Raw genomic sequence first — 22,390 nt, 5'->3', positions numbered from 1 at the left:
TGTCAATTAGGTTAGTATTTTGGAGTAACTACAATGTTTATCCATCCTCAGTTCTCCTATCACAGCCATTAAACTCTAACTGTTTTAAAGTCACCATTGTCCTCGTGAAATCCCTGAGCCGTTTCCTTCCTCTCTGGAAACTGAGTTAGGAAGGACACCTGTATCTTTGTAGTGACTGGGGGTTTTGATACACCATCCAAAGTGTAATGAATAACTTCACCATGCTCAAAAGGGATGTTCAATGTCTGCTTTTACAGTTTTTACCCATCTACCAATAGGTGCCCATCTTTACGAGGCATTGGAAAAACTCCCTGGTCTTTGTGGTTGAATCTGTGTTTGAAATTCACTGCTCGTCTGAGGGACCTTACAGATAATTGTATGTGTGGGGTACAGATGAGGTAGTCATCCAAAAATCATATTAAACATTCCATTTATTATGGGACTTGTTAAGCAAATGTTTACTCCTTATTTAGGCTTTCCACAATAAAGGGGTTGTTTACTTACTGACTCCCGGGTGGTGCAGAGGTCTAAGGCACTGCATCTCAGTGCTAGAGTTGGCACTACAGACCCTGGTTCGATCCCAGGCTGTATCACAACCGGCTGTGATCGGGAGTCCAATAGGGAGGCGCACAATTGGCCCAGCGTAGTCCGGATTAGGGGAGGGTTTGACCGGGGTAGGCTGTCATTGTAAAATAAGAATTTGTTCTTAACTAATAATATAATAATAATACATACTTTGACATGTGGTATTGTGTGTAGTAGGCCATTGTAGCACAACAAATTGTGGGAAAGTAAAGGGGTGTGAATACTTTCTGACGGCACTGTACCTGCTTCACCACACACTACTACCTAGATAACTAACACCACTATGCTCATACCCACGCATACACACTCACTCTTAACACTAAACAGCAATTCTCAAATACACATCATGTGCAGTTGGTAAGTGTTGCCTCTAGGGGTCAGATATGTTTACAACCCATCTTGGTAAAGAGAGCATGGTAGCAAATGAACTCAGAAATGGGAACGTTTGAGTTTTTGTATTTTTCCTATAGGTTCTGTTATTATTTTATCCTTTATCTAGCTGTCTGTCACGGACAAGATCACTCTCTCTCATGTTGTGTTTCCAGACGTTCCCACATGACGTTCATGACATTCAGTCACTCTCCACTCAGTGTGACTGGTATCTTTTCATTAGTTTGTGTTTGTTTTTTGTTTGTTCTCCCTGCAGCTGAATGCCAACAGGTTTCAGGATTTGAACAGTTTGGAGGGTATTGCTGCCATTATCAGCACCCCACCTTTGGGAGGATACCAGGTAGCCTCAACGCTTCAAATCTAATCAGACCTATATTAGTCAAGTGACTGACTGAGGGCCCCGTTTTGACAGGCATACGACTGCATCATTTTAAATATGATGCACTAAATTCAAAATGAGTTTGGCATAAATGTTATTTGTAATTTTTTTACTCCCTTTTTCGATCATGTCTCATCGCTGCAACTCCCCGACAGGCTCGGGAGTCGAAGGTGGAGTCATGCGTCCTCCAAAGCATGACCCGCCTAACTGTGCTCAGTAACACCCGCCAGTTTAACCCGGAAGCCAGCCGCACCAATGTGTCGGAGGAAACACTGTTCAACTGGCGACTGAGATCAGTCTGCAGGCACCCGGCCCGCCACAAGGAGTCGCTAGAGTGCAATGAGCCAAGTAAAGACCCACCCGCCAAACCCTCCCCTAACCCAGACGGAGCTGGGCCAATTGTGCGCAGTCCTATGGCACTCCCCACCATGGCCGGTTGTGGCACAGCCCTGGAATGAACCCGGGTCTGTAGTAACGCATCTGGCATGCAGTGCAGTGCCTTAGATCGCTGCCCCACTCGGGAGGCCCCGGCATAAATGTTTTAATTGGAGTGAATTGTTGCTGTATTTTTGCGGACTTTCCAAAAACAGGTTTTGAAATAATATATTGAGTAAAGCAGCCGGTTTTGGTAACTTCTTTGTCGAAATGAATCTTCCTGTGAGGCGTTGTTCTTCAGAGTCCTTCCGAAACACTGAAGGCTAATGATCTGATGTCTAATCAGGCTCCCATTGACATTAATAAATTAACCTTATTAGGTTAATTATGTCCAATTAGCAGTCACCCTTTGACCTGTAACCATCCACAAATATTTAGATTGTTCATTTCACCTCACATGTATCTTGTCCAGTAGGTTGAGGATATTTTACTGACATCTCTTCCTCATCTGCACTGATCTGAAAAGAAAACAGGGGCATTTGCTTTTCACCTGTCCAGTTGTATCATACCAGTGTAGATGGCGAGGAGACCAGTAATGGACAGGATATTAACTAAATGACCTGTGTCCCCTTGCTTCAGCAGACTCAGAGAAACCAGACTCCGGCAGAAGAGGAGGCAGAGGAGGAGGAGGAAGAGACAGAGGAGCTGGGACATGTAGACACCTACGCTGACTACAAACCATCCAAATGTACGCTGCCCTACACTACTATCAAGACACAACCTATTTATCCTCTTTTATTGGTTTCCTTTGTGGAAGGAATTATTATTTTGCAGTAGTAATATTTTTCTGTGGTATTACTACACATAGTTTCCTCATAATAAAATAATAATACCATCTGATACTGGTAGTTAGTCTGTGAGGGGCTGAGTAAGGTTTTGTCTGTCCACTCAATCTTTTAACTATTTTGTCCTTCCTCAGCCACCATAGGGATCTCCCACCCAGACATAGTGGTGGAGACCAACACGCTGTCCAGCGTCCCTCCACCTGACATCACCTACACTCTGTCCATTCCTAACTCCACCATCAACTGTGGCCTGCTCTCTGCCCTGCAGCTGGAGGCCATCATATACGCATGCCAGGTAACACACCACTCTATCACCTCTGACCCCTGACCTCACACATCTGGTCTGACAGGAACAATTTTTTTCTTGGGAACTACAGTATGTGGGTCATGCAAAAAAGGGTAGAGTATACATTGGTTTTAAACACCTGTTTCTGCTGTATTACCTACTTCAGCTGTGCTTTTGATATCTTTCTATGTAAGACGTTTGTTCGATGGGATGCTGTTGTATTAATTTCCAGTCTTCATAAAAGTGTCTACTAGATGACTAGAATGCGAAGTGTTAGTTAGTGTTTCTACTTGCGTGGACACATGAGGGACGCTGTGCTCCCTGTGTGCTCCCAGCAACACGAGGTAATTCTGCAGAACAACCAGAGAGCAGGCTTCCTGATAGGAGACGGGGCCGGAGTAGGGAAAGGCCGCACAGTGGCCGGCATCATCCTGGAGAATTACCTAAAGGGAAGGAAGAAAGCGCTATGGTAAGACACTAGACACTCCACCCAATGCATTACCCCGCCTAGCTCTGTTTCTCCCAACCTAATAGGTTTCTCCTACCAGTACGTAGGAGCAGGTCTCCCTGTCTAACAGATGTAGATGTAAAACGTTAGTTGTAATGGATATTGCTTCAGGAAGGGGCCTTTGTGAACTGTGTTAGAAACCATCACTGATAGTCAGTGCCATTGGTTACTACAAACTATAAAACAAACCTATTCAGTTGTGCTCCACGGTTGTTTTGTAAAGATGCACTCGTTCTCCTCTTTCACCACACAGGTTCAGTGTATCCAATGACCTGAAATACGACGCGGAGAGAGATCTGAAAGACATAGATGCTCCCACCATTCCTGTGCATGCCTTAAACAAGGTGAGTGTTTAAGGAAAAGCAAACCACACTCCAGATCAATATTTCCTCTCAATCATTCATATCCATCAGATTTACCTAATGTCTTTCCCTGGCGAAACCTGTGATTATGTTATTTCCCTGTAGATCAAGTATGGAGACACAGCTACCTCAGAAGGAGTCCTGTTTGCGACATACTCTGCACTGATCGGGGAGAGCCAAGCAGGTGGGCAGCACCGCACCAGACTCAAGCAGATCCTGGACTGGTGCAAGCCCGGCTTTGATGGAGTTGTATCCTTGTATACTACATTATCACCTTGCTCAATGACCAACATTACCTGAAAAATCTAGCTGGCCATTTTAGAAGAATGGAAGTACTGTATCTGTTATCCGCTAACACGGACTAACCCCAAACCCTAAAATGTGAACATACTTGATCAAAAGTTTGGATGATATTGCCACTTCTGTCAGTTCTAGCATGGCATCAAGCCCAGTAACTAGTGATAGGAGAGCATACATCACTCAATGTTTACAGTTCATTTTGTAGCTGCAGTACTTTGTCCTTGACCGTGTTCCTAGATTGTGTTTGACGAATGCCACAAGGCCAAGAATGCTACGTCCACCAAGATGGGCAAGGCCGTGCTGGACCTGCAGCACAACCTGCCGCTGGCCAGGGTGGTTTACGCCAGTGCCACAGGTGGGCCTTTCTCACACTGTACCTGAACCTCTGTCTTCCCTTTCACTATCGCTCCTTCTCACAATACCTGTACTTTAGGACTGTTTGTCCTCTGTGTTTCCCTTTCTCTATCTTATTCAGACTGTATTTGTCTTCCCTCTTCCTCTCTCTCCCTGTCTCTTCGCTACTCTCTCCCTTACCCGCTCTCGCTCTTTCTCTCTCTGTATCAACATCTCACCCCTGCTTCTCTGTCTCCCTCTAGGTGCCTCTGAGCCAAAGAACATGATCTATATGAGCCGCCTGGGGATCTGGGGCGAGGGCACGCCCTTCAAGACCTTTGACGACTTCCTGCACGCCATCGAGAAGAGGTCTGACCTTATTCCACACGTCATTTACCTGATTTATGTCACCTGTATCATATTATTCAAATGTTTATGATTATCTATGTTGTGAGAATGACATCTTGTAATGTTGTGGTTACCAGACCAGTCCTGGCTTCCAGGATTCAGCATCGCTGACAGGCCGACTGTGGCTTTGATTTTTGATTGACAGGGGTGTAGGCGCGATGGAGATTGTTGCCATGGACATGAAGGTGAGTGGGATGTACATCGCCCGGCAGCTGAGCTTCTCAGGGGTGTCCTTCCGCATCGAGGAGATCGGTCTGGACGACGACTTCAAACTGGTCTACAACAAAGCTGCCAAACTGGTAAGACTGACTTGATAGTGTGTGCGTGTTGATATCATTTATTTGCTAAGTTTTTTTGGATAACGACATTGCAGAACAAAAACATTACTCTTAGAAGTAAGAAGTGATGCATTGCAGCGTTGATACGTTTGAAAACAGAAGTCAAGACATGACACAAAAGTCATTGAAATGAAACCTGGAAGAGGTGGCGACCCGCACACTGTTGTAAAAAGAGAGATAAATCCAAAACTGAGGCTGAAATGCAAAAAAATATGTTTTAGTAGGACATGGTGCATAAATAATTTATACTGTGTAGGAAAGTGCATAAATAAGAGGTGAAAACAAAATAGAAAAGTTTTGGCATCAAGCCATCATCAGTGTGACTGGTGGATGGCAGGCAGCTTTGCCCCAGTGATGTACTGGGCCGTACGCACTACCCTCTGTAGTGCCTTGCGGTCAGAGGCCGAGCAGTTGCAGTACCAGACAGTGATGCAACCAGTCAGGCAGGATGCTCTCGATGTTGCAGCTGTAGAACCTTTAAAGGATCTCAGGACCCATGGCAAATCTTTTTAGTTTCCTGAGGGGGAATAGGCTTTGTCGTGCCCTCCTCAAAACTGTCTTGGTGTTTGGACCATTCTAGTTTGTTGTTGATGTGAACACCAAGGAACTTGAAGCTCTCAACCTGCTCCACTACAGCCCCGTCGATGAGAATGTGGACGTGCTCAGTGCTCCTTTTCCTGTAGTCCACAATCATCTCCTTAGTCTTGGTTACGTTGAGGCATAGGTTGTTATTCTGGCACCACCCGGCAAGGTCTCTAAACACCTCCCTATAGGCTGTCTCGTCGTTGTCGGTGATCAGGCCTACCACTGTTGTGTCGTCTGCAAACTTAATGATGGTGTTGGAGTCGTTCCTGGCCATGCAGGCACAACCGCATGGTCAGGCATGCAGGAGATTGTCTGTATGTGTATGTAGAAAGTTGTCAAGATTTTTGTAAAGTGCAAGAGTGCAATACTACCCTGTTAGGGTAAGATAACTAGCTTGTAAAGAGCAAGGAGACTGACCTATATATGTTTGTCCTTCTCAGTGGGCGGAGGCGCTGGCCGTGTTCATGCGTGCAGCGGACGCGCTGTGTCTGGTCAGCAGGAAGTCCCTGTGGGGTCAGTTCTGGTCTTCCCACCAGCGCTTCTTCAAATACCTCTGCATCGCCGCCAAGGTTCGCTGCCTGGTGGAGCTGGCCAAGAAAGAACTGAAAGCTGGCAAGGTGAGACTGACCAGCATTTATGTTCATTTATTCAGCCTTTATTTTGTCATTCGTTTTTAAGATAAAAATTCTTGGCCCCTTTTAAATCTGTACTCAGCCTTTGGTTGACTTCCAAGAGGTTAGGAGTCACCATAAAGCATAACTTGGTATCCTAGGTGACCTCCCTGAGGCCAAGGGTCAATGGCTTTAAATTCAGCCATCAATGGTTTCAAATGATCAATACATTTAATATAAGGCTCACTCTGACCCTAGTGCTCTTGACAACGTTGATTAAAGGTTTTTATCAGAGGCCCGGAACACTTGGAGAACAAACAGATAAGCAATAGTATTTACGCCTGCCCTTGAGGAGGTTGGCAGATTGGTATGAACCTCTCAGAGGAACGTGTCTATCTCCCCATATGCATCTGTCTATTGTTTGTCTATTAAACCTTTAAATATAGATGTCTTATCATGGTGATTCAGCATTTTCCACACCGTAGTGTCATTTAGATGGGAATCTCTGGCCAAGAGGCATTATCACAATTATCCAAGCATTTGATTGGACAAAGAAAATAGAGCCATGTTTTAATGTTTTTTGCAGGTTGGTATGTTTTAGTGTGACACTCTGCTCATGTATCTTGTTTCTCCCCTTCCCAGTGCATCGTGATTGGTCTACAGTCCACAGGAGAGGCCCGAACCAGAGAGGTCCTGGATGAGAACGATGGGCACCTGGACAGATTCGTATCTGCAGCAGAGTAAGTGTGTTTCTGTGCCCGTGGCTCTCTGGGTAAGTATAGTATTAGAGCAAATAGATTTTTGGCTCAGCCCTGATTCAACTCTCACACACACCACCACAGCTTCCATCTAGTGTAACCGGGGCTTTCCAGCCTGACGCGCCTGTGGTTTTCATACAAATCATTTGTTTGTTTCCGGGTGAATGACCACTTCCTGGTTAGAAAGCACTCCATTTGTCACTCTCCAGCTGCAGTTAAAGGTTCAGTCTGAACCCTTCAATTTTCTTATTCAGTATACACTATCTGAGGGTATATGGTGAATCTGCCCTTAGACACTGATCCACAGTCAGTTAAGTTGTTTCCCCGCTAATGGTTAAGGACTAGGATTTGGGGAGGGTAAGCTGATCCCAGAACTGTTCCTGCAATCAAGTTAAACCGGGAGCATACCTCTGTGTCAGACTGGAAATAACGCTGTGTGTCTGCCTGCCTGGACCATCTGAACCTGGGAGACATGAAATGTATATGATGAGGCCAATCAGAGCGTGTCACTCATCTCTATAACCTGTCAGAACTGTCTTTATGTTCTGTCAGCCTTCCACGGTGTCAGATTGAGAAGATAACATGTGTATGTCTGGTCTTTTCTCCTCAGGGGTGTGTTCAAAGCTCTGGTACAGAAACACTTTCCCTCCGAGAAGCAGAGGAGAGAGAAGGCACGTGGAAACAAGAGAAAACGTACGTTAACTAAAATAGTAAAAACTCTGGGTTCCTCTGGTGAGGTGTTTGTTCTGTCCAAATAAAACTTTGGACTGAGTCCAAAGGTGGGCACTGCCCCCATCCCCACTGTACTCAGCAGCACTGCCTTGTTAACAAATCCAGGGGAGAACCCTGTAATGATAATAATAACAACTCTATTTGTGACCAGATTTCTCAATGAGGGCTTATGTCAAATTTTATTGACTTCAAATCCAGTCAGTCTCAGTATGTATTATTCAGGTAAAGCCACTGAGCCACAGTCTGAATTAGCTCATGTGTGTTTTCTGTCCACTAGGTAAGCCCAGGGGCCGGCAGCCCAAATTCCCAAAGCACACCATGGTTCATCTGGGGGGCGTGATCAACATCAGTGACGACAGCAGCACGGACACGGACGGCATGGACACCGACTCCAACTCCTCGCCAGACTCCCTGATGGACAATAACGATGACGTCATCTTCGTCCAGCACACCAGCTGTCACACAGGTACAAGATTTCGACTCTCCTTTTAGCAATATTTTTAAATTGGTTCAGACCAAAAATGATCCACAGGTAAAAGTATACACTGCGTGTACAAACTATTAAGAACACGTGCTCTTTCCATGACATAGACTGACCAGCTGAAAGCTATGATCCCTTATTGATGTCACCTGTTAAATCCACTTCAGTGTAGATGAAGGGGAGGAGACAGGTTAAAGAAGCATTTAGACATGGATTGTGTATGTGTGCCATTGAGGGAGAATGGGCAAGACAAAATATTTAAGTGCCTTTGAACAGTATATGGTAGTAGGTGCCATGCGCACCTTTTTGAGTGTGTCAAGATCTGCAATGCTGCTGGGTCTCCCATGTGTATCAAGAATGGTCCACCACCCAAAGGACATCCAGCCAACTTCACACAACTGTGGGAAGCATTGGAGTCAACATGGGCCAGCAACCCTGTTGAAAGCTTTCAACACCTTGAGGCTCTTCTGAGGGCAAAATGGGGTGCAAATCAATATTAGGAAGGTGTTCCTAATGTTTTGTATACTCTGTATGTTATGCAATGCACACCTTGTGTTGAAGTCTAGTCAATAATTTAAGACAAAGAAAATGACAATAAAGAAACGGAAGCATTTTAGATCCACTGTACTCTCTCACACACACAGACGGTAAAAGCACTTAGCAGACATTTGGGGACATCTTACCGTACTCGCTCCCTTTATGGCTGACTCTGTTAACAGTCGTTAACATGCCTCTGTCTGGGGTTGGTTGGGTTCCTAAAGCCAGTATAGAGAAGATGAAGCAGAGCCTCCTGAACAAGATCGCTGACCTGGGAAAGGAACTACCTCTGAACACTCTGGACGAGCTCATTGACCAGTTTGGAGGACCAGAGATGGTATCGGAGGTACGTACACCTCTGTTACCGGGCTGGACAGGCGCCACATAACCTTATGTCAGAGAGTACATAGTGAGGGCTCTATCAGACAAATGTGAGATGAGAACCGGTATGTTTCCTGTTTAGAGATTTGTGATTGATTGTTAAATTTTGCTCTGAGGCACTCATTGACGACCTATGTTGTAGATGACGGGTCGTAAGGGTCGCGTGGTGCGGCGTCCTGACGGAAGCGTGCGCTACGAGTCGCGTGCAGAGCAGAGCCATACCATAGACCACATCAACCTCAAGGAGAAGGACCGCTTCATGTGTGGAGAGAAGGTGAGACACTGGACACTAGAACCATTCTACATGTGAGCCGAAGGATCTCACTCAAACTGTGTTTGTTTGTTCTTGCTTAGTGTCACAGGATCATGATTTTCTATGTTCTGACGGGATATGATGGCATTATTCTATGTTCTGACGGGATATGATGGCATTATTCTATATTCTGACGGGATATGATGGCATTATTCTATGTTCTGACAGGATATGATGGCATTATTCTATGTTCTGACCCGATTTGATGGCATTATTCTATGTTCTGACCCGATGTGATGGCATTATTCTATGTTCTGACCCGATGTGATGGCATTATTCTATGTTCTGACGGGATATGATGGCATTATTCTATGTTCTGACCGGATATGATGGCATTATTCTATGTTCTGACCCGATGTGATGGCATTATTCTATGTTCTGACCCGATGTGATGTTATTATTCTATGTTCTGACGGGATATGATGGCATTATTCTATGTTCTGACGGGATATGATGGCTTTATTCTATGTTCTGACGGGATATGATGGCATTATTCTATGTTCTGACCCGATGTGATGGCATTATTCTATGTTCTGACGGGATATGATGGCATTATTCTATGTTCTGACGGGATATGATGGCATTATTCTATGTTCTGACCCGATGTGATGGCATTATTCTATGTTCTGAAGGGATATGATGGCATTATTCTATGTTCTGACCCGATGTGATGGCATTATTCTATGTTCTGAAGGGATATGATGGCATTATTCTATGTTCTGACCCGATGTGATGGCATTGTATGTTCTGAAGGGATATGATGGCATTATTCTATGTTCTGAGGGATATGATGGCATTCTATGTTCTGACCCGATGTGATGGCATTATTCTATGTTCTGACCCGATGTGATGGCATTATTCTATGTTCTGACCCGATGTGATGGCATTGTATGTTCTGAAGGGATATGATGGCATTATTCTATGTTCTGAAGGGATATGATGGCATTATTGTATGTTCTGAAGGGATATGATGGCATTATTCTATGTTCTGACCAGATATGATGGCATTATTCTATGTTCTGACGGGATATGATGGCTTTATTCTATGTTCTGACCGGATATGATGGCATTATTCTATGTTCTGACCGGATATGATGGCATTATTCTATGTTCTGACCGGATATGATGGCATTATTCTATGTTCTGACCGGATATTATGTCATTATTCTTTGTTCTGACCCGACGTGATGGCATTATTCTATGTTCTGACCCGATGTGATGGCATTACTCTATGTTCTGACCCAATGTGATGGCGTTATTCTATGTTCTGACCCAATGTGATGGCTTATTCTATGTTCTGACCCAATGTGATGGCATTATTCTATGTTCTGACCGGATATGATGGCATTATTCTTTGTTCTGACCCGATGTGATGGCATTATTCTATGTTCTGACCGGATATGATGGCATTATTCTTTGTTCTGACCCGATGTGATGGCATTATTCTATGTTCTGACCGGATATGATGTCATTTTTCTATGTTCTGACCGGATATGATGGCATTATTCTATGTTCTGACCGGATATGATGGCATTATTCTATGTTCTGACCGGATATGATGGCATTATTCTATGTTCTGACCGGATATGATGGCATTATTCTTTGTTCTGACCCGATGTGATGGCATTATTCTATGTTCTGACCGGATATGATGGCATTATTCTTTGTTCTGACCCGATGTGATGGCATTATTCTATGTTCTGACCGGATATGATGTCATTTTTCTATGTTCTGACCGGATATGATGGAATTATTCTATGTTCTGACCGGATATGATGGCATTATTCTATGTTCTGACCGGATATGATGGCATTATTCTATGTTCTGACGGGATATGATGGCATTATTCTGTGTTCTGACCGGATATGATGGCATTATTCTTTGTTCTGACCCGATGTGATGGCATTATTCTATCTTCTGACTCGATGTGATGGCATTATTCTGTGTTCTGACCGGATATGATGGCATTATTCTTTGTTCTGACCCGATATGATGACATTATTCTATGTTTTGGTGTGCAGTGTTACAGTGGTTTGTTATCTTCCTCTCCTCCATCCCTCTTGCCTTCCCAGATGGTGGCCATCATCTCAGAGGCAGCCAGCTCAGGCATCTCCTTGCAGGCAGACAAGCGGGTGAAGAACCAGCGTCGGAGGGTCCACATAACCCTAGAGCTGCCCTGGAGTGCAGACAGAGCCATCCAGCAGTTTGGTGAGTCTGGAGACTACCAGGGGTTAAAGGTCAGGGGTTTGTTAAGCTTAAGGTGTCTGCGTGATTCCCAGCCAAAACAGTTCGGAAGAGTTTGAGCATATATTATGACAACATTTAGTGATGGTTTGGACTTTTTTTCGGCTGTTTGGGCACAACACACATTTTCTCGAGGCAAGCCGAAGCCCCTTCATTGGTGATTGGTCAACTGTAGGGATTCTTCAATTAAGTATTTGTCATTCAATGAGAGACGACTCGTTTTCATGCACATTTTTTTATTGAGAAATACTGCACCAAACATCTTAGTTAGATACATTTTTTATTATTTTTATTTAACCTTTATTTAACTAGGCAAGTCAGTTAAGAACAAATTCTTACTTACAATGACAACCTACCCCGGCCAAACCTGGACAATATTACAGGCAAATTCTTATTCTCAATCACCGCCGGATGTGATGCAACCTGGATGTAATATTGCGCGACTAAGATCTCCTCTGCAAAAACGTCATAATTAATTATAACTATTTTGAGGAAGTGTATATTGGCAATGGCATCTCAAAATGGACAAACATTACTTGCTTATTTTTTCTAGTTTTTCACGGGAATATGCGAGCATTTGTTCGGTTCGTGGAGTTCGACTAGGCAACTGCCGAACTGAAGCATGCTAACGCCTTTAGGGGTCAGAGTCAGAGTCTCCTCAATGCAGGTTACACACCCTGTCACACAGACGTCTCTCTTCACACAATCCACCCCGCTAGAAGTGTTTTTTTTTTTATTGTTTTTTTATTTACCTTTATTTAACTAGGCAGGTCAGTTAAGAACAAATTCTTATTTTCAATGACGGCCTAGGAACAGTGTGTTAACTGCCTGTTCAGGGGCAGAACGACAGACTTGTCTGTACCTTGTCAGCTCGGGGATTTGAACTTGCAAACTTTTGGTTACTAGTCCAACACTCTAACCACTAGGCTACCCAGCCGCCCCGGCTACACGCTAGCCTGATAAAATGTCATGACATTAGTATTGGCTGCCTCTTCAAATTGCCTTGCCTAAAGACAGATTTAATCATTTGATGAATATCAAATTAAAATATATTTTGTATTAGGATGCGATTCTAATCATTGGAATGAGTCACTTTTATAATGGTGTTGTGAAACTTTACTTGGAGGTGTTGCAGTTTTGTCTGGCTGCAGGGAGAGAGGTGTGTTGAACTAAATTACAATAATAGAATTATTCTTCATCTCTGCTGCCGTCTGCTAGATATAATTTTGCACCCAATAACAACAGTGGAAAAGCGGGCATGTGCACACACACATCGTGGGCCGTGAATTAACTGTTTGCAATTAGCTAACTGCCTGTAATTCCTTTCCGTTAGCCACGCTCCCTTGGGGAGCTGAACTCACTGCATGGGTTGGCATGTGTGGGCACTCACAACAGCAAAACACCCACACACACACATTTAGGTGGCCTAGGATTTCCACTTTAAGATCCAAGTCAGAACTTGGAACTTGAATGACGGGTTTAGGTGTGGTACGATTGTTCCAGGAAAAAGATGTGGTGAGTGGAAACTTGGACCCATTCCAAAATGGACCTGGGGCTTTCACACCCGGATACAATATGCATCCATTTATTTATTTTAAATATAGAGACCTGTTCCACATAGACCTGGTCAGGTCCAGATCCGATCTGAGTGAGGGAAGCAGCACACCAGAACTGGTGAGGTGCGAGAGGGAGAGAGGCTGCAGTGCATGCGCTTTCTCATCCTACAGTTACAAATAACAACTCCATTCAGAATATTAAATAGCAGCCTACCTGTTTGGCTCTTGGTCGTTGTAGCCTATCCTTCTCCTTTAACTTTTAATTCCATCATTTTAATTCCATCTTCCATTGATTAGATATCTCCTCACTTTTGCCACACATGGAGTGATGCTCTATGACTGTAACCTATTGCCGCTTTGATGACTCATGATTGGCCAACAGCAAGCTACACGCTCCACTCTCGTGAAAAGCAAGAGCAGCAGCATAAATTATGAAAGGTATCCCCCTCTCTCTCTCTCTACTGCAGCAGTCACTTTCAGATCTGTACGGGCCCACCTGGACATGTCAGTTAAAATTACACATACCCGAGACCTGTGACAATAGTCTCAGATCTGACACAGTCCCGTGACATATTTTAGAATTCTGCATCTGACCAGCTTGTGTCCCGGATTGTGATTTGGGTACAGGTGGATCTGTGAAGACCTCTAGAGGAAACACAATTCAGAGACAGAATACCCAGGAAATCCACATTTGCTGACATCATCCTCTGTTCATTAAAATCAACCTACCCCACAAACCAATATCTTATTTTTCTAGCTTTTCCCTCTTGTACACTACGATACTGAACAAAAATATAAACGCAACATGCAATAATTTCAACGATATTACTGAGTTACAGTTCTTATAAGGAAACAGTGAATTTAAATTAATTAATTAGGCCCTGATCTATGCATTTCACATGACTTGGCTGAGGCGTAGCCATGGGTGTGCCTGGGAGGGCCAACCCACTGGGAGCCAGGTCCAGCCAATCAGAATGAGTTTTTCCCCACAAAAGCAGATTATTACAGACATAAATACTCCTCCGTTTCATCAGCTATCTGGTTGGCTGGCCTCAGACCATCCCGCAAGTGAAGAAGCCGGAAGTGGATGTCCTGGGCTGGCGTGATTACAAGTGGTCTGCAGTTGTGAGGCCAGTTGGACGTACTGACAAATTCTCTGAAATAACTTTTGAGGTGGCCTATGGTAGAGTAATGAACATTCAATTCTCTGGCAACAACTCTGGTGGACATTCCTGCAGTCTGCATGACAATTGCATGCCCCTCAAAACTAGACACATCTGTGGCATTGTGTTGTGTGACAAAACTGCTTTTATTGTCCCCAACACAAGGTGCACCTGTGTAATAATCATGCTCTTTAGTCAGCTTCTTGATATGCTACACTTGCCAGGTGGATGGATTATCTTGGCAAAAGAGAAATGCTCACTAACAAGGATGTAAACAAATGTGTGCGTATGGAATATTACTGGGATCTTTTATTTCAGCTCATGAAACTTTGGACCAACACTTTACATGTTGCGTTTATATTTGTTGAGTATAGTTCCTCAGAGTCTGCCTGTTCTGACTGATCTTCCTCCTCTGTGTGTGTGGTCCTCCAGGTCGTACCCATCGCTCTAACCAGGTGACGGCTCCAGAGTACATCTTCCTCATCTCTGAGCTGGCCGGTGAAAGACGCTTCGCCTCCATTGTGGCCAAGAGACTGGAGAGCCTGGTACGTGCTGTTGCAGCCTCCTTTACTACAGTCTGATCTATCTACTATGGAATCCCAAAACTACATGTGTAATAAGTCCTCATTTTATTAGAGTGAAGATTGAACTGCTGAGCTTATTACTTGGGGGCTGTCTTTCTCCCAGTAGTCCGTTTACTTCCCCACCACTGTCCCATTGACCAGACACTTTCAAGGTCACAAACACCTTTCACACAACATTTCAAACCCAGGAAATTCCTCATCCTCCTTTGGTCTGAATAATAAGGTTATCAGACATTGGAACGCACCCATGTCTGGGTGATTATGAGACTGCTATGAGACAGTTTTCCATATTTCATTGTAAACTCTTTACTCCAGTCATTTATTTTCCTTGTCTCTCTGGAGGGAAGGGGTGGGGTGTGTTGTCTCTGCTAGGCCTGTATGGTAATCCAGTCTCAGAATGGGATACATCATGCCCAGGGCCCAGCTTCTCTTCTTTCCCTCCTTCCCAGCCTCTGACTACCTTTGTTTGGCTCCCTCCAGATCAGCAGTGATCTCATATCTGGCAGAAACATCCCTTTGTTTTTATCTCAGAACATTCCTTTGTGTGGGCACCAGCTAAAGCAGCTGCTGGTTTCAAGTGGACCTTCAGTCACAATCTGTGCACAACACTCAATGTCTTGGCAGTCATGTCAATTCACTGCCTCTATGCTTTACCTGTCTGCTGCAGTAGAGAAAGGTGTGTGTTTGTAGCTGGTGTGTTATCAGTCCGTGACATAAGGCTGTAAAGCTAACCGTGTTTGTTCCTGTTTCTGTGTCCAGGGTGCATTGACCCACGGTGACAGGAGAGCCACAGAGTCCAGAGACCTGAGCAAATACAACTTTGAAAACAAGGTCAGCGCTGGCTACAACTATTACATGCAAGATCATGCTTCCTCTTGTACAGAAGCCCAATTTGGCATTAAGTGTAATTGGTTGTGTTGGAGGTTCTGGGGGGAGGGAGCGCTGACCTGTTAGATGACCTGGTTTCCTGCCGTGTGTTTCTGCAGTACGGTACCAAGGCTCTGGATAAGATCACCAAAGCCATCCTGGGCCACATCGAGAGCAAGGTGTCTCCTCCCAAAGGTTACCCCGGGGGTGATGCTCTGTTCTTCAGAGGTATGTTGAGTGCATGTAGGAAATTGTCCCAAACATTATGCAAGTCCAAAGCTACATTGAAATAATTGTTATATTACCTGTTTCAGACATGAAGCATGGCATGATGGACGTGGGTATCTTCTGCAAGGAGCCACGGTTTGGTCTCAGCACTGAGAAAGACTGCAGCATCACCAAGTTCCTCAACAGGATCCTGGGCCTGGAGGTCCACAAGCAGAACTCTCTGTTCCAGTACTTCACCGACAACTTTGACTACCTGATCGAGAAGGACAAAAAGGAGGGCAAATACGACATGGGAATCCTAGGTATGGAGTCCAACACTCACACTTAAAACATGACTGAATAAAATGGTGCCCTTTCCCATAGGTTGTAAAGCTAAATAACTCTCCACACTATTAGAACAAAAGGCTGCATTCTATTGTATGGGACTACTACGCCATACAGTATATACTCCTCCATATATTAAAATAAATCTACCTGCCTACTTCATTTGGCCTTCCTAGAATGTCTTTCCATGAACAGCAGCATGAGGCTGATGGTTTGGTATGGTACCGAGCATCTGTATAGAGATGCTAGGTATGTCTCCTGACTAGAACTATGTGTCCTGTTCTGTCAGATCTGGCCCCAGGTAACGATGAAATCTACGAGGAGAAGCAAGAGACCTTCATGACAGTTGGAAACCCCCAGGACGGACAGGTCGTGCTCTACAAGGTACTCCCGTGGTACACTGGTACATTATTGTACAATCAAATTGTCTCGCTATATTTGACAGGCACCTCATATAGATTTTCATGTTGATCTTTGTTTTGTAACTAAATGAGTGCTGCTGGTTCTCTGGTCTGAAAAATAGATAAAATAGGTCAAGTTTCAATAAGACTAAAGCTAGTGATATATATATTTTTAAACACTACCCACCATTGCTGTGAAACAACAAGAAAGCAGTGTTTCCTGCATACGCAGCCAGAGAGGTGATATAATGTCAAACTAGTCAAATTATTTTGTCAGACAGCTCTGCAGCATACATGGGCAGACTAGCCTAGCTAAAAAGGATGACTAAAGACAGTACAGCACAGGTGTCAAACTCATTGCACGGAGGGCCGAGTGTCTGCGGGTTTTTGCTCCTTACTTATACTTGATTGATGAATTAAGGTCACTAATTAGTATGGAACTCCCCGTACCTGGTTGTCTAGGGCAACCAAAAACCTCCCCTCCATGGAATGAGTTTTACAGCCCTGCAGTGCAGTATGGGAAGCACAGAGATAACATTAGATGGGCTGACTGCTACAGGCAGATGATCACTTTAAGGAATTCAAAATTAATTCAAATGAAACTAAGTAAAATGTTTCCAATTTTCTATGTTTTGGTAATTGAATGTTAACTATTTCCTTGCTCTGGAATTTCCATTAAAAATCTCAAAAATAATTTTTATGTGATTATTTAATAATGAATAAAAAAATATATATATATTGTTGAAATCGAAAACAGCAATTATTTTTTCAGAATTGAACCGACACCGAACCAACCTCAAAAAGAATGAATTGCTCTGCACAAGCAGGTATACCGAGATTTAAAATGTTGACATTTCAGCTGCCTGTGGTTGGATGGTGAACATCATATTTAGCCAGATGGAGGGAGAGTAGCAGAATGCTGAAAAATGATCATTACTGGTGTCTTCGGCTCCCTGCCTTGCCTGGCCGTCACTGCAGGATAACCTAGAGTGTACATTTTTAGCCAACACAGCCAGGACCGATAAAGCACATGTAGACTCCCAACTCATGCCAACCCCCCTGGCTGGCCTCTGAGCCCCTGATACAAAGAGGATACAAAGAGCTGTGTGTGTGTTCCCGCACAGATTTCCGCGTATGTGTTGGGAATGTTGAATCGTGCCCACAGTGGGTATTCATGCATAGTGTTCTCCCATAGGGCAGCTTTTCTGACCTCTAACCTTTAACCCTTATCCTCTGCATGTCACCTCTATAGATCAGCGTGGACAGAGGTATGCCCTGGGAGGAGGCCTATGAGAAAGTCCAGAACCTCAACAGTCCTGACGAGGGCTTCTACCTCTCACACAAGGTGAGTCTAGCTGGCTACCGTAGAGCACAGGGAGACACTCTGCATGTCCCAGCACGCACACAGACGTACCAGGAAGCGTGTGATACTGTGAGTACCTGTACCTCCCCAGGGCTCAAGCAGAGCTAGAACAGCTTTCAGACTGGCTATTTCCCAGGGGTGAATGACATCAGAAGGGTCCAGGTGCCTCTGTTCTGTTCTCTGGAGTGTGGCTCTTTCATTGCACATCAAGGGAGTAGGATGAAAGTATACATGTTATGAACCTAAAGAAGGAGTTTAACTAGGATTTTGTTCAGTATTAATTGTAGTGGCTTGAGTGAACAATATACACAGCCTCTTCCTTCCTGATGTGGAGTTTTCTTAATTATACTGTAGTTAAATCCACTTGGTTCATAATACAATTCAACAATGAAATGACAGTCTTCTATAGTCCCACCAGGCAAACACTTCAACACTGCCAGGTTCCCAGTTGAACTCACTATAAATCTTCCGCCTCTTTTTTGATTTGATTTATTTGTGGTTTAAAACAATTGTACAGATGGAGTTCAATCGTGGCCAGAGGAAAACACATGAAAGTATTTTACAGAACTTTAAAGACATTCCCATCTCCTATGGTTTCCTCAGTTGCGGGGGAACCACCCGTGTGTGCTGCTGGCGGAGCAGGGTCGAGGGAGGAACTTCATCGTCTACAAGCCCAACATCGGGAAGCAGGCCCACCCAGAGAGCCTGGACAACCTGCAGCTACGCTACCGCAAGGTATGACTCAGTCTGACACGCACCAACACACACACAGACAGACACACACACAGACACACTGACATGCACACAATAGAAGGTTTCCACTCGCATGGCAACAAGATTTGTCTTTGTTGTTTGGCAGGAAATGTTTTATGTTTTTTGTGTGGTGTATGCTGCCCTCTAGTGGAATAAACAATAGTGAAACAGGAAGAGCAGTCCTGCGTATTGTTTAAGGTACAATATAAAAACCAGCACTCAACACTTTAACATAAGACTTGTGTGTTGTGTTCCCATCCTAGGTGACTCCAGACCAAGCCAAGGACAGCTGGGAGAGCCAGTTCAACTTCTCCTTTGGGAAATGTAGCCATGCTAACTGGAACGGGAAGTGTAAGAAGATCGAGGAGGGTCAGGAGTGTCTGCAGGGAATGCGTCTGCGCCAGTACCACATGCTGTGTGGTGCGCTACTGCGCGTCTGGAAGTATGTGGCTGACGTGGTCTCTGACATCACCTGCTCCAGCATCCTTCAGATCGTACGCCTCAAAACCAAAAATAGTAACAAGCAAGTCGGTGAGTACTAAACAACTCCATACAACCCACACACACACACACCATCACCAAAGTGTGGTTCTGTGAAAGGGAATCAGAGGGAATGTCTTGACAAATTAGTTTTTCGGTTGCCAAAATCAAACGCCACAACAGCATTATGCTCCAACCAACTGAGCCAAATTATCGACTTGTATAAACAAATGTAAACATAATTCTCTCGTGGCCTCCCGAGTGGTCTAAGGCACTGCTTCGCAGTGCTAGTTGTGCTACTAGAGATTCTGGGTTCGAGTCCAGGCTCTGTTGCAGCCGGCCGCGGGTCTCCCGGTCGCACAATTGGCCCAGCGTCGTCCGGGTTAAGGGAGGGTTTGGCCGGCAGGGATGTCCTTGTCCCATCGCGCACTAGTGACTCCTGTGGCGGTCCGGGCGACGCTGACACAGTCACCAGGTGTACAGTGTTTCCTCCGACACGTTGGTGCGGCTGGCTTCCAGGTTAAGTGGGCATTGTGTCAAGAAGCAGTGCGGCTTGGCTGGGTTGTGTTTCAGAGGACGCACGGCTCACGACCTTGCCTCTCCCGAGTCTGTACGGGAGTTGCAGCGATGAGACAAGACTGTAACTACCAATTAGATACCACAAAATTGGGGAGAAAAAGGGGTAAAAAAAACTAAAACATAATACCCTCTCTTTCTCCCCTAGGTATCAAGATCCCAGAGAACTGTGTGGCCCGAGTGCGGCAGGAACTTCTCAAAATGGACGAGGAGGTGAAGAGAAGGCGCAAGGAGAAGGAGCAGCAGCGTGCCCAGGAGCAGCAGCGCGCCCAGGAGCAGCGGCTAGCCGAGGAGCGGCAGCTTCAGAACCAACACCTGCTGGCCAAGCTTTACAGCCAGAGACAGACCCTGAACCACAGCTTCAACAACCAGAACTTGTCGCAGGGCCTCAAGACCCAGCGCCTGAGCCTGGCCCAGGCCAATCCTCTACAGGTCAAGCCTTCACAGCTCAAACCCCAGCTCGGTCCAGTCAACCAGCTCCCCAGCATGGCCAGCCCCACCTCCCACTTCTCCAATTTCCCCCACCACTTCCCCTCCCTGCGCCTCCTGCAGCCCGACCCCTCCTCCTCCTCTATGCCCCCTCGGACCGGGGAGGAGGTCTTAGACCTGACGGTGAGCCCCTCTCCCTCCCCAGACAGCAAAGAGAGAGGCCTGGTCCTCGACTGCCTGAACAGAGACGGCTTTGGCCTGGACTCTCTGATATTGCTGAGCGAGCTCGCCGCCCAGAACACTGCACACAAACTGCAGCAACCTCTACAGCCACTGCCACCACTGACAAAGCCACAGCAGCTACTGTCGCCACAGCAGATACAGCTACAGTCGCCACAGCAGATACAACCACAGCTACAGTCGCCACAGCAGATGCATCCACAGCTACAGTCGCCACAGCAGATACAAACACAGCTACAGTCGCCACAGCAGATACAGCTACAGTCGCCACAGCAGATACAACCACAGCTACAGTCGCCACAGCAGATACAGCCACAGCTACAGTTGCCACAGCAGATACAACCACAGCTACAGTCACCACAGCAGATACAACCACAGCTACAGTCGCCACAGCAGATACAACCACAGCTGCAGTCACCACAGCAGATACAACCACAGCAACGGTTGGACAGTCCGACTCTAATCAACAGCGACCACCAGGACTACTATGACATCCTCAAACTGCTGGAAGATCCAGACCATCTGCCTTACTCTCTGTCTAGCCAGACAACTACTAACCCCTCCACTTCCTCCAACACAGTGGCTCAAGTCTCGTCCGGCCTCCTCTCTTCCCCCTCTACCCCCTCCTCCTCTCTCTTCTCTCCTTCGGCCCTGGCCCCCTCAGAACAGCAACCGCTCCCTCTGGCCAACGGCCACTGCAGCACGGACGCCCTCATTAATGTGCGCGAAGTGCTGGACAACATGCTGCGGACCAGCGCAGACCGGCAGACGGTTATCCATTACCGGCTGCCTGAATGGGACTCTGTGTAACCACATCATCAGTGTGGCTGTCTGAATGAGACTCTGTGTAACCACCTTGTCAGTGTGGCTGTCTGAATGGGACTCTGTGTAACCACCTTGTCAGTGTGGCTGTCTGAATGGGACTCTGTGTAACCACCTTGTCAGTGTGGCTGTCTGAATGGGACTCTGTGTAACCACCTTGTCAGTGTGGCTGTCTGAATGGGACTCTGTGTAACCACCTTGTCAGTGTGGCTGTCTGAATGGGACTCTGTGTAACCACCTTGTCAGTGTGGCTGTCTGAATGGGACTCTGTGTAACCACCTTGTCAGTGTGGCTGTCTGAATGGGACTCTGTGTAACCACCTTGTCAGTGTGGCTGTCTGAATGGGACTCTGTGTAACCACCTTGTCAGTGTGGCTGTCTGAATGGGACTCTGTGTAACCACCTTGTCAGTGTGGCTGTCTGAATGGGACTCTGTGTAACCACCTTGTCAGTGTTGCTGTCTGAATGGGACTCTGTGTAACCACCTTGTCAGTGTGGCTGTCTGTGTCCTCTAGCTGCTGAGTGTGAAAGCAAGCCTCATCCCCTCTCCCCTCAGGACCTAGTCACATCACTGCCTGTCCTGTGCTCTTCTCCTCCTTAACCCTCCCAGGCACTGGATCCACAGGCCAGGGTCACTTTCACTAGACCAAATGTGTGGTCCCGTTCAGAGATGGTAAACATACGACCCAGGTGGAACTGGCCCGGGCACTTCGCTGAGAGAGAGAGCAAATGGTCTATACGGCGTTTCTACACCAAGGCTTGACTCAATGAAGAAACACAATTCCAACAGGGTTTGATTATGTTTCTAGAACTATCAAAAGCTCATGTGCTTTAAAAAAAATCCAACCTGGTTG

General features: G+C 45.6%; 1 protein-coding gene across 8 annotated transcripts in view; it reads left to right on the top strand.

The window, feature by feature from the left end:
• Window positions 1–22,390, top strand: part of LOC110506262 (protein strawberry notch homolog 2) — a 117,676-nt gene extending 95,286 nt beyond the window's left edge. For 2 of the 8 annotated variants that reach the window (XM_036966919.2, XM_090204428.1), the window contains 25 exons: window positions 1,232–1,315; window positions 2,372–2,477; window positions 2,709–2,869; window positions 3,196–3,329; window positions 3,622–3,712; window positions 3,836–3,979; window positions 4,268–4,385; window positions 4,627–4,732; window positions 4,917–5,070; window positions 6,135–6,311; window positions 6,948–7,045; window positions 7,674–7,756; window positions 8,073–8,261; window positions 9,038–9,159; window positions 9,337–9,468; window positions 11,580–11,715; window positions 14,903–15,015; window positions 15,814–15,885; window positions 16,041–16,149; window positions 16,236–16,451; window positions 16,763–16,857; window positions 18,127–18,219; window positions 18,841–18,972; window positions 19,254–19,521; window positions 20,195–22,390. In XM_036966919.2, coding sequence (XP_036822814.2) covers window positions 1,232–1,315; window positions 2,372–2,477; window positions 2,709–2,869; window positions 3,196–3,329; window positions 3,622–3,712; window positions 3,836–3,979; window positions 4,268–4,385; window positions 4,627–4,732; window positions 4,917–5,070; window positions 6,135–6,311; window positions 6,948–7,045; window positions 7,674–7,756; window positions 8,073–8,261; window positions 9,038–9,159; window positions 9,337–9,468; window positions 11,580–11,715; window positions 14,903–15,015; window positions 15,814–15,885; window positions 16,041–16,149; window positions 16,236–16,451; window positions 16,763–16,857; window positions 18,127–18,219; window positions 18,841–18,972; window positions 19,254–19,521; window positions 20,195–21,525 — 4,464 coding nt within the window. In that variant the 3' untranslated portion in view covers window positions 21,526–22,390. Of the gene's footprint in view, window positions 1–1,231; window positions 1,316–2,368; window positions 2,478–2,708; window positions 2,870–3,195; window positions 3,330–3,621; window positions 3,713–3,835; window positions 3,980–4,267; window positions 4,386–4,626; window positions 4,733–4,916; window positions 5,071–6,134; window positions 6,312–6,947; window positions 7,046–7,673; window positions 7,757–8,072; window positions 8,262–9,037; window positions 9,160–9,336; window positions 9,469–11,579; window positions 11,716–14,902; window positions 15,016–15,813; window positions 15,886–16,040; window positions 16,150–16,235; window positions 16,452–16,762; window positions 16,858–18,126; window positions 18,220–18,840; window positions 18,973–19,253; window positions 19,522–20,194 lie in introns of all 8 variants that reach the window. The other 6 variants (XM_036966877.2, XM_036967074.2, XM_036967004.2 and 3 more) reach the window with 3 other exon arrangements.

The sequence above is a fragment of the Oncorhynchus mykiss genome, chromosome 1 (assembly GCF_057628025.1).
Source record: "Oncorhynchus mykiss isolate SJ-2025 chromosome 1, ASM5762802v1, whole genome shotgun sequence".
In the NCBI taxonomy this organism is placed as follows: domain Eukaryota; kingdom Metazoa; phylum Chordata; class Actinopteri; order Salmoniformes; family Salmonidae; genus Oncorhynchus; species Oncorhynchus mykiss.
The sequence above is the reverse complement of the archived record's forward strand: the minus strand, read 5'-3'. Positions and strand labels throughout refer to the sequence as shown.